The sequence below is a fragment of the Tenrec ecaudatus genome, chromosome 12, assembly GCF_050624435.1.
Source record: "Tenrec ecaudatus isolate mTenEca1 chromosome 12, mTenEca1.hap1, whole genome shotgun sequence".
Classification (NCBI taxonomy): domain Eukaryota; kingdom Metazoa; phylum Chordata; class Mammalia; order Afrosoricida; family Tenrecidae; genus Tenrec; species Tenrec ecaudatus.
Window position 1 is genome coordinate 117,137,520 of NC_134541.1, and position 12,713 is coordinate 117,150,232.

Below are 12,713 nucleotides of genomic sequence, written 5' to 3' on the forward strand. Positions count from 1 at the left end.
GATATTAAGGGCTCAAGTAGAAGGCAAATATTTGAGAATGATGATGGCAACAAATGTACATATGTGCTTGACCCAATGGATATATGTATGCATTGTGATAAGAATTGTACGAGCCCCCAAGAAAATCATTTTTTAAAATCTAAATAATATATAATATAATAATAAGGCTTCCTGGGATTAGGATGGGGAAGGAGGGGATAGAGGGAAGCTGATGTCAACGAGTTCAAGAAGAAAGAAAGTGTTTTGAAACTGATGGTTGTCAGGCATCAAAGAACAAAAAACCATATCATTGACTGCACACCTCCATGATAGGATCGCTGAAGACAAATGGGTGCATAAACAAATGTGGTGAAGAAAGCTGATGGTGCCCGGCTATCAAAAGAGATAGTGTCTGGGGTCTTAAAGGCTTGAAGGTGAACAAGCGGCCATCTAGCTCAGAAGCAAATAAGCCCACATGGAAGAAGCACACCGGCCAGTGCGATCACGAGGTGCCCAAGGGACCAGGTATAAGGCATCATGCACAAAAAAAAAAAAGATATAAGTGTGTGTATGTATGTGTATATATATATGTATGTGTATGTATGTATATATATATCATATTAAATGAAGGGGGAAGTGCAGAGTGGAGACCCAAGGCCCAAGTGTCAACCAATGGAGATCCCCTCATAGAGGGGTTTAGGAGAGGAGATAGGTTAATTAGGGTGTGAGGTAGTATCGATGAAGAACACAGCTTTCCCCCAGATCCTGGATGCTTCCTCCCCCCAACTACCATGATCCGAATTCTACCTTGCAGGGCTGGATAGGACAGAGGCTGTACACTGGTGCATATGAGGGTTGGAGGTACAGGGAATTCAGGGTGGATGATACCTTCAGGACCAAGGGTGTGAGGGACGATGCTGGGAGAGTGGAGGGTGAGTGGGTTGGAAAGGGGGAACTGATTACAAGGATCCACATGTGACCTCTTCCCTGGGAGAGGGACAGCAGAGAAGGGGGGAAGGGAGACTCCGGATAGGGCAAGATATGACAAAATAACGATGTATAAATTACCAAGGGCATATGAGGGAGGGGGGAATGGGGAGGGAGGGGGGAAATAAAAAAAGAGGACCTGATGCAAGGGGCTTAAGTGGAGAGCAAATGCCTTGAGAATGATTGGGGCAGGGAATGTATGGATGTGCTTTATACAATTGATGTATGTATATGTATGGATTGTGGTAAGAGTTGTATGAGTCCCTAATAAAATGTAAAAGAAGAAAAGAGAAAAAAATGATTAGGGCAAAGACTGTACAGATGTGCTTTATACAATTGATGTATGTTTATGTATGGATTGTGGTAAGAGTTGTATGAGTCCCTAATAAAATGTAAAAGAAGAAAAGAGAAAAAAATGATTAGGGCAAAGACTGTACAGATGTGCTTTATACAATTGATGTATGTTTATGTATGAACTGTGGAAAGAATTGTATGAGCCCCAATAAATTGTTAAAATTAAAAAAAAAAGATTAAAAAAAAATTAAATCTGAAAAAAAAATCATCTTGTCAGTGGGGGAAAAAAAAAAGAAACTGATGGTTGTAGCAATTGTACAACTATGCTTGATCTAATTGAATTATGAACTGTTATAATATCTGTAAGAGCTCCCAATAAAATGAGTAATAAAAATGGGGGGGAGAGTAAACATAGAAAAAAATAATATCCCTGTACTTATAAAATTCTAATATTTAGTTAGTTTTTTAAAAAATTCTCTTTTAGACATAAAAGGAGGCAAGGAGAAGACTCTCTCTCTCTCTCTCTCTCTCTCTCTCTCTCTCTCTCTCCCTTCTTCTCTCTCTCTCTCTCTCTCTCTCTCTCTATATATATATATATATATATATATATATATATATATTTAAACTATATATATAGTTTAAATGTCTTTAAAGATAAAGTTACAAATGCCTTTAAATTCTGGCTGTTTTTTTCTAGATAAAAGGAGTAACTGGAAAGCTACGTACTATGGAAATTGACCATATGCTGTCGGCTTTTAACCTGCTGGAGAAGCGAGATGCCTTTTCTCAGTCACTGAGTGGAGGAATGAAGCGCAAACTCTCCATCATTATAGCACTTATAGGGGGCTCCAAGGTAATAGGAAGAAAGGGTGGGGGAGCGGAGAGAGGGGAGAGAGAGAGAGAGAGAGAGAGAGAGAGAGAGAGAGAGAGAGAGAGAGAGAGAGAGAGAGATTCCTACTGCAGCTGGTTTTTTAAAAGTCTGATTTAGCACTCTAAAGGTGACACGTCAAGTGACAATCAGAATTGACCTTTTCAGTACTGTTGGTATAGTATTTTCAGAGTTGGCAATATTCCAGCAGTCCCGATCAAGTGTAAGTTTAAACTTATTAGCTTAGCTTACTTCGTTTGACAGGTGATTTTAGAAAAGAAACGCAAGCTTAGAGTAAGCATCCTGGCTTAAAACACCACTGCCATAGCATTTATTGAGAATAATCGTGGGCTTGTTGCTCTGGTCCTCAGGTTGTGATACTTGATGAGCCAACATCCGGCATGGACCCAGTTTCAAGGAAGGTCACATGGGATCTCCTTCAGCATTACAAACAGGATCGTACCATCTTACTGACGACCCATCACATGGATGAAGCTGACGTCCTGGGTGACCGCATTGCCATCCTGGTCAAGGGGTCCCTGCAGTGCTGTGGCTCTTCAGTCTTCCTGAAGCAAATATATGGTCTCTCTCCCTTTGATCATTTTTAGGATACTGATGTCTTAATATTCTTTTAACGTGACTCTTATTATTGTTTATCTCTCTTCACAAAGCTTCAGTGGCTCCCTTTGTCCTATTAATTAAGGCACATCTGGTCAAAGCTTTTAATTATTTTAATGACTCTAATCTATTCTCAACTGTTACATTTATTACATTATCTGGCATTACACTTATTAATGTTAGAACTGGTTCAGGCCAAAATTATAATTTTTTAAAATGTAGTAATCCTTCCAATGGAAGTTGATAAGTTAGACAGATAGACAATGAATATATACACAGATAGGTAAATTGATGGATTGTAAAGGTAATATCCAAAACCAGTTCCATGTTTCTTGTTTGTCGGATCAGTGCTAACTCACCTCTATATTTGAAACGTCTTCAATCTGGAGAATTTTTCTAAATTTGGGAAATAACAAATATGCATTAATAGCTTTCTTCTCATTGATACTAACAACTGTGGGTCAGTTATCTTGAATATGATTTCAATACCTCATCACCAACATTCCATGTTTCCTTCCATGTTCCATGTTTTTGAATAACTAGCATTATCTAGTACAATACATTATTTAGTCACTCACCCTGCTCGCTATTAGTATCACCTCTCTAGAATATATGGTTTTACTAACAGAAGATTTTTTTAAATTGAAGTATATATTATATAAAGTGGAACTTACATGTGACGAGTTTCACAGTTCTTTATATTCATTTTAGTCCAAGCAATGAAGAAGGTACACAATATTTCCCTGACTCTAGAATATAATCTTTCAAGTTGCCACTGCCAGTTTCATCCCTTAAACCTCAATGTTCAAAGCAGACTTTTTTTTTTTACTAATGAAGCTAAACAGCAGAGTTTGATATAAATAACGAATCTTTCATAAATTGGTGCAGCCTCCATGAGTTCAAATAGTCCGGATCCCATAGCAATTTTACATTCTGCTCTACATATTCTCCTGTGTGACCAAACTTCCCTATAGAATCTTTGAGGAAAACATTCCGTCAAGATAACTGAGGGCCGTAACGTTCTTTTGATTTTCTGGCAAAGAGAGCAGTCTTCCATGGAATTTAGCCACATGTTCCATTTTCCCCACCTATTTTCGACTCTTCCACTGTGACTCCAGGCATATTGCTATCCTTTGGGTGGCTGTGGGCAAGTCCGTTCCCCACCTCACCATGGCCTTTAAAAATATTTTCTTTTAAGTAAAAGTTTATACAATGGTTTCTACACAAGATCTTCGGTGATCTTGGTTACCTTCTTTTCAATATATGAAAAATCTCAAGGATTTTTGTTCTGCTTGTTCCCCTTCCATTAATTTAGTGTCATTGTCCCCTTACATGCTCATCTTTGCTCTAAGGTCATTGTTGGCTTTGTTATTATACAGGTGATTTTTAATATTTAAAAAGTCCTCTTTGTTGAAAAAAATAAGTGGAACGAACACAAATTCCATGAAAACACGAAGAACTGATGTAGCAGAAGAAGATCTAATTAGTTATTTGCATTAAATGTTGTCCTAGGAGTCTGCATTGCCTGAAATAATTGAACATCATGAATATGGTTTGATTTAAAGGAAACTATGTTGATACTGTGTGTTTGTGAAGAAATGGTGGCCACTAGAGAAATGGGCATGTTCCTTCGGTTTTCCATGGCCCGGGGTGTGGGTGTGTCTCCCTGTGATTATTTGCTTTACTGCCTCTGTTCTGATTCCATTACAGACATAATTTTTCTCCAATTATTGATTAGGCAAATACTATGTGCCAAGACCTTTGCAAGCATATCTCCAAGCCTCAGACTAGCTCTCTGAGATGGGTATTTACAGTTCTCTGCATGCTCTCCTTCATTATTGCGGCTGTTCAGCCCTATGCTGACCAGTCACCATGAGTTACCAGGGACTCAGTGGCCATAAGGCTGGGTTTTTCTTTGTTTTGTTCTTGGTGTATTTTGAGTGCCATCTCCTGCACACTAGTCTTTAGTGATGCATAGGATTTTCACTGGCTAAACTGAAGAAGTAGATCTCACCAGGACTTTCTTCCCATTTACTACAGAAGGAAACCGAGGCCCAGAACATTTGAAAAATCATATATGGACCTTAGGCCACAAGTAAAGGGAAGCAAATTTCATTTGATTTTCAGGGCTGCACTTGGCACACTCTGCCATTTCCTTTGCAGATGACACCTGTGTCCAGATCTTCTGGAGGAACGATCTGAGTCCCAGATTTGCTGGCATGAATAGCTAGTTCTTTGGGCAGATGTCCCTGGTGACTATATCTGATTGCTAGCTGCCAACATCTTCTTCTCAAACACCTTCCAATGACTTGTGCTTTGTGCACGACACATGCTAAGTTTTTGGTCTTTGCATTTAAAAGCCATCCAGTCACTCAACTCACTGTGAGGAGATACTTGTTCTTTTTAGTTATTATTTTAAAAATCATTTTATTTGGGGGCTCTTACAACTCTTATCACAATCCATCCATTGTGTAAAGCACATTTGTACATATGTTGCCATTATCATTTTCAAAACATATTCTTTCTACTTGAGCCCTTGGTATCACCCCCCACCCATGAGCCCTTGATAATTTTATTTTCATGTCTTACACCAACCACTGTCTCCCTTCACTCACTTTTCTGTTGTCTACCACCCTGAGACGGGGTTATATGTAGATCATTGTAATAGGCTCCCCCCCCCCACCTTTCCCTTCCCCTCCTGGTATCACTACTCATATTATTGGTCCTAAGGGGTTTCTCTGTCCTGGACTCCCTGTGTTGTGAGCTCTTACTTATAGCAGTATACATACTCTTGTCTAGCCAGTTGTTAAGGTAGAATTGGGGTCATGATAGTGGGGGAACAAGCATTAAAAAACTAAAGGAAAGTTGTATGTTTCTTCGGTGCTACACTGCACCTTGACTGGCTCATCTCTTCCTTGTGACTCTTCTGTAAGGGGATGTCCAATTGTCTACAGATGGGCTTTGGGTCTCCACTCTGCCCTTCTCCTCATTCACATTGATATGATTTTTTCTTCTGGGTCTTTCATGTCTAATACCTGATCCCATGGATGACTCATGATCACACAGGCCAGTGTGCTTCTTCCATGTGGGCTTTGTTGCTTCTCAGTTAGATGGTTGGTTGTTTCTCTTCAAGCCTTTAATACCCCAGATGCTATATCTTTGATAGCTGGGCACCAACAGCTTTCTTCACCACATTTGCATATGCACCCATTTTCTCTTCAGCAATCGTGTTGGGGAGGTGAGCATCACAGAATGCTGGGTTATTAGTGTTCTTGCTCTGAGGGAGTACTTGAGTAGAGGCCCAATGTCTGTCCACTACCTTAACACCTAACATATAAATATATATACATAGATCTAGTTCCCTATTGTTATATAAAAATATATTTACATACTTGTTCTTTTTAGTGGATATATAAATAAAACCAGTAAAGCTTCACATTTATATATACAGAGAGGTTTCTTTCAAGGGAATGGGTCACAAAATTGTAGAGGTGAGCAAGGTCTAAGTCCAAGGGTCAGATGTCAGTTTGGAGGCTTCTCTTGACTCCCAAAGCCTCCGGGACTGAGGAATCTAAGGTTGGCAGGTAAAATTGCAGGCTCTTAATAACTCCCCTGATAAAACTTAGTTTTATCTTTCTAACCGGGGTCTCATACAATAGATGTCCTTTTATGATTGACTAATTTCACTCAGCAGAAGGTTCTCCAGGGCCTTCAATGTCATGAGGTGCTTCCTAGTTTCAACAGTATTCTTTAATGAGAAGACATTAATAGGAGGTATTTGATTACCAGACATATTTCTTAATATCTATAAGTATGTAATTCTTTCTTCATTAATAACTAGTAGAACTAGTAAATAAAATGGATAAATGTTAGGACTTTATTAAAATAAATGCAGATGTTTCTAATCGTATTGTCTACAACGCTGATATTTGTTATGAGAAATAGCCATTTTCATGTAGGGAATGTGGATGTGCATCCATGTATCCAGCTGTCCTCTCCCAAGCCTTCAAAGGGCAATTCAGTGTAATGAGAAAAAGACTGATGTCCCTCAAGTTTTCCCCAGCTACTCTGTCCTGTCCTGAACTCATTTGTGGACCGGGAAGCCTGCCACTCTGTCTGATGCTGCTCTTGCCACTTGTTCACCCAGGGATCTTAGACTTGTCTCACATGTGGGTCTTCTTTTGGGGGGCTGTCCATTCCTCCATCTGAAATGGTTCACTTCATTCATAGTGACCCGGCCACAGTTACCAACCCCCATGTTAGCGTGTTCTCTACCTTCTTCATATGGAACTTAGAAAGACTATGGTCTCAAGAGCCACGGCCAAGGTTCTACACTTCACTGCACAGACGAAAAAGCACATCAATGAACTTTTAGTCTTACCTTTAGGATGTGGCTACAATATTTTCTCTAAGTCTTGGAGTGCATGGAGGGATTTTCTCAGTCACACAACCCCCCATTCATAGGTTCTGAAGGACCAGGGCAGTGTACTTCGTGAAAGGTACAGAGTATCTTGGAATAATTCCTCAGATGTATGAAGGAACAGAGTTTTACAGAGTTCATTTACCAGCTAGTCTATAATTGCACCCGTCCCCCAACAAATAGTGGTTTGAGGAATATTATTACTGTTGCCATCTCAGATTTCAGTGTCATTTGGACATGAGACAGATTGCACCTGTTTTTCATTATATCTGCAATTTATCAAGTTTTATAGTCTAGTTCATTATCGGTTTTTAAGGAAATTATCAAAGGAATGTGTCTTAAGATCCGTAAATTGTTACTCCATGTTTTAATCTAGCTTCCCAAACAAGAGGAAGTCATGTTGGGTCTCACAAGAAGTATTTGTTGTTCTAAATTACTTTTCTCAGGTGTGGGATACCACGTCATAATTGTGAAGGAGCCTCAATGCAATGTTGAAGAAATCATCAACCTGTTTCTTTATCATATCCCGACAGCTGCTTTGGAGAGCAATGTTGGAAGTGAATTGTCATTCGTCCTACCGCGAGAGTACACAAACAAGTATGTATCCTGGAAACGCCAACTGGTGGAGTTTTTAGGTCGCCATTAACTGGAAAAAAATTTTTTGTTGATTTCTACAGATATAACAAATAGAATTTTTCCAACAGGTCGACATTTCAGTCATGGCTTCCACTTGCACAGAGGAAGGGATATCACCCGGCTGCTATGACGTCATGGTGCTCATTGATAGTAATGAATAGTTGTAGGTCAAGTGCAAATTTTCAGTCTGTGAAGGGAAATATTAAGATAATTTTCTTTAAAATCACTTAAAGGGTGGTTCTTGGAGTCAGGGTGACAAGAAACCAGGTGAAATAAATATTTTGACTGCACCATTTAGAAGAATGTCTTGTCCAAAGGAGACACAACACACACAAACACACACACACACACACACAAATAAATAAATAAGTTAAATAACTGTGCCTGGGATAGATAGCCATGTCACAAAAAAAGGTACATGTAAACTGAAGTATTCATGACTTTCAAAGAATATATATATATATATATATATATATATATATATATATATATATATATATATATAGCCTCAAGCAAGCATCTGCTTGGGTGTTCCTGAGATTCAAGGCAGTTGTAATAATAAGACTATTAAGGGCTTCAATGTCTTCTTTTTTAGGAAAAAGAGAGCTAGAATTAAATCTAAACCTCAACCCCCCTTCCATCAAGGTTTTTCTGATGCATAGCAAGCCTGTATCGGGTTTCGAAGATTGTAAATCATTACAGGAACAGAGACCCTAGACTTTTCCGCTTGGAGTGTGGTGGGCAGGAGAGTGGGAATATACGTACAAATATAGGCCACAGTGCCAGAGGATAATTGTTTGTGTGTATTTATCTTTGCTGCACATGTAAGTAACCGTGGATGTAGTAAAGCCCACGGGAGGGACACATTTATGAATACTTTTTATTGTTGTTAGGTGCTATCAAGTCAATTCCGACTCCTAATGGCTGTATGTCCACCACAGAAAGTGGCAGAATGAAACCCCACCCGGTCCTGCACCATCCTCAAAAGTGTTGGGTTTCAGCCCATTGTTGTAGCTACCGTGTCAATCCATCTCATTGAAACCCTTCCTCTTTTTTACTGCCCCTCTACTTTACCCAGCATAATGTCCTTCTCCAGGGACTTCTCTCTCCTGAAAACCTGTCCAAAGTATATAGGATGAAGGCTCCCAACCTTGCCTCTGAGGAGCATGCTGGCTGTCTTCTTCTTTAAAAAAAAAAAGATTTTATTGGGAACTCATACAACTCTAATCATAATCCATATGTACATCAATTGTGTGAAGCATATTTGTACATTTGTTACCCTCATCATTCTCAAAACGTTTGCTCTCCATGTAAGCCCCTGGTATCAGCTCCTGATTTTTGCCTCTCCCTGCCTACTCCCTGCTCCCTCATGAAACCTTAATAATTTATAAATTATTATTTTGTCATATCTTGCACTGTCTGTCATCTCCTTGTTCTGTTGTCCATTCCCCAGGGAGGAGGCTATATGTAGATCCTTATAATCGATTCCCCTTCTCTATCCTACCCTCCCTCCACCTTCCCAGTATTGCCACTCTCACCACTGGTCCTGAAGGGATCATCCATCCTGGATTCCCCATGTTTCCAGTTCCTATCTGTACCAGTGTACATCCACTGGTCTAGTCAGATTTGTAAGATAGAATTGGGATCATGATAGTGGGAGGAGGAAGCATCAAAAACTAGAGGAGTTGTATATTTCATCGTTGCTACACTGCACCCTGACTGGCTCGTCCCCTCCTCGCAACACTTCCATAAAGGGATGTCCAGTTGCCTACAGATTCGCTTTGGGTCCCCACTCTGCACTCCCCCTCATTCACAGTGATATGAGTTTTTGTTCTTTAATGCCTGATACCTCATTCCTTTGACACCTGGTGATCACACAGACTGGTGTGCTTCTTCCATGTGGACTTTGTTGCTTCTGAGCTAGATGGGTGCTTGTTAACTTTCAAGCCTTTAAGACCCCAGATGTTATATCTTTTGATAGCCAGGCAGCATCAGTTTTCTTCACCACATTTGCTTATGCACTCATTTGTTTTCAGCGATTGTGTTGGGAATGTGAGCATAATGTAATACCAGTTTAATAGAACAAAGTATTCTTGCATTGAGGGTGTACTTGAGTGGAGGTCCAATGTCCTTCTGCTACATTAATACTAAACCTATAAATATATGCACATTAAATCTATTTCCCCTTCATCATATATGAACATATTTACATATGTACATGCCTTTATTTAGACCTCTATGCCTCTAATGCCCTTTGCCTCCTATCTCTTTCCTCTATTTCCTTTGACTTTCTCCTTGCCCCACTATCACTTCATTTGGGTTTCAGTAATTCCTCTTGGCTACATTACCCTTGATCACACCCTACCAGACCTCCTACATCCTCCTCACAACTGATTTGGATTACTAGTTGTTCCCTTTTCCCTGGGTTTGTTAATGTAAAGTTTTATTAAGAAGATAAAATAAAGCATTAAAATGAGTGTGAAAAGACCTGGAGTTAGAAAACACACTCAGTATATTTCAAAGTCGAAGAAATGAAGACAAATCCAAGTCTTGAGTTTCAATAATGAAGGATTCCACAGGGAAAATATTCAACGATGGTTGGAAGCATTGAAAGAAGATGAAAGAAGCACATTGACTCACTCTGTCGAAAAAAGGATTGGTGATATCCAACTATTTCCAGAGGTAGAATATGATCAATACCAATGGTATTGAGGAAGTTCAAGATGCACTGAAGGTATCAGCACAAAACAAGGCTCCTGGAAATAATGAAATAATAATGAAAATTTGTTAACAAACTGAGGCAGTACTGGAAGCACTCTCTTCTGTGCTAAGAAATATAGAAGACAGTTTGCTGGTCAGTTGACCAGGAGAAATCCACATTTGTGCCCATGGCAAAGAAAAGTGACCAGCAGAATGTAGAAATTACCAAACTACATTATTAATATTACATGCTAACGATAATTCTAAAGTTGCTGCAATAGTACATGAGCTATCGGAAATTCAAATTGGATTCAGAAGAAGATGTCAAAAGGAAGATATCGTTGCTGATGTAGGATGGATCTTGGCTGAAATCAGAAAACATCAGGAACTTGTTTACTTGTGTTTCATTGACTGCAAAGACATTTGATGGTGTGGATCATAACAAACTGTGGATAACATTGCAAAAAACTGGAATGACAGAATTCTTAAATGTGCCATTGCAGAATCTCTACCTAAAGAAACAATACTTAAAACAGACCCAAGGAATGCTGCATGGTTAAAAATCAGAGAAAATGTGCAAAAATCTGAGAAGCTGGACAATATGAAGAAGAGCATGGTATAGGATTAACAACCCGCACTACGCACATGACACAACCTTGCTTGCTGAAAGCCAAGACTTGAAGAACTTATTGATGAAAATGTAAGACTACACACTTGAGTATGGATTAGGACTCAATGCACAGAAAACAATAATCCTCATAACTGGAACAATAAACTACATCACAGTAAACAAAGAAATGATGGAAGTTGTCTAGGATTTCATTTTACCTGGATCAACAATGCTCATTGTAGCATCAGTCAAGAAATCAAATTATGAATTGCATGTGCTGCCAAAGACTTCTTTAAAATGTTCAAAAGCAAAGACACCATTTTGAAGACTAAGGTGAGTCATGGTATTCTCAGTGACCTCATATGCTTGTGAAAGCTGGACAATGAACTTGACCAGGGAATAATTGATGCATTTAAATGATGATGTTGCCGAATAATGTACCATGAACTTCCAGGAAAAAACACACCTGTCATACTGGAGTTCAAGCTAGAATTCACCTTAGAAGTGAGGATGGAAAGACTTCATTTCATGTAATTAGGATATGTTTTCAGAATATATCAATTTCTGGAAAAGGACATACTTGCAAAAGCAGCGTTCAGTTCAAAAGAGGAAGACCATCCCTGACATGAACTGAAACAATGGCTACAACTCTCAGTGCTGAACTACCAAGTGTGGGGTTGGCACATGCCTGCGAGGGCTTTTGTTCTGTGGTAGACAGTGTCCCAGGAAGGCACCTACCAATAAGGTGACATTATTAATGACCACATGTGAGCAAAATATTTCTGAAGATAAGCCAAAAACAACGGCAGCAGCACATCGACAGGGGGTTGCCAGAAATTCAAGCTGGGTTATGTGGTCAAAAATGAACCGCATATCTGGAGGGTTTAGTAGGATATTGTTTCATTTTTTGAGATGGGCTGTGTAAATATACAGAGTCTGTTTCTTTAAAAACAAGACATCCCTCCAGATTCCTTATCCTTCAAACCTAAAGAGTGGTTTGAGTTATTAAAAAAAGAAGAGGAGGAAAAGTAAAATTGAGATGGACTTAGCGTCTTCAGGGGTAAACAAGGAAGCAATTCATTCAAGCTGATTTCAGAAGAGGATATCATTGATGATGCCAAATGTGTCTTGATTGAAATGAAGATAACAGAAATGTCTTTACTGTGTTTTCTTGACTGTGCAAAGGCATCCGACTGTGTGGGTCATAGAAAGCATTGGGAAGGATGGGAATTCCAGAAGAGTTTATTATGATCATGCAGAAACCTGCACGTAAACCAAAAGGCAATCGTTGGAATAAAGCAAGGGGATGCCGAGTGAACTGAAATCATGGTTGTATCCTTTCACCATACCTACTTGAACTGTACGGTGAACAAGACTTGATGAAGAAGTACAACATCAAGTTTGGAGGAAGGCTCATTAACAACTTGCAATGAGCAAATGGCACAGTCTTGCTTGCTGAAATTCCAGAGGATGTGAAGCACTCACTGATGAAGATCAAAGACTACAGCATTCACTGTGGATTACATTTCAACATGAAAAGTAAAACCAAACAAATCACCCCATACCTGGTCCAATAAACAAACAGCACACATGATAAGGTG

General features: G+C 39.3%; 1 protein-coding gene across 1 annotated transcript in view; it reads left to right on the forward strand.

The window, feature by feature from the left end:
- The window catches only part of LOC142422892 (phospholipid-transporting ATPase ABCA3-like), a 182,539-nt gene that overhangs the window by 88,731 nt on the left and 81,095 nt on the right, over positions 1–12,713 (forward strand). Inside the window, exons 8-10 of the mRNA XM_075528112.1 lie at positions 1,958–2,113; positions 2,500–2,710; positions 7,613–7,763. Coding sequence (XP_075384227.1) covers positions 1,958–2,113; positions 2,500–2,710; positions 7,613–7,763 — 518 coding nt within the window. The remainder of the gene's footprint in view (positions 1–1,957; positions 2,114–2,499; positions 2,711–7,612; positions 7,764–12,713) is intronic.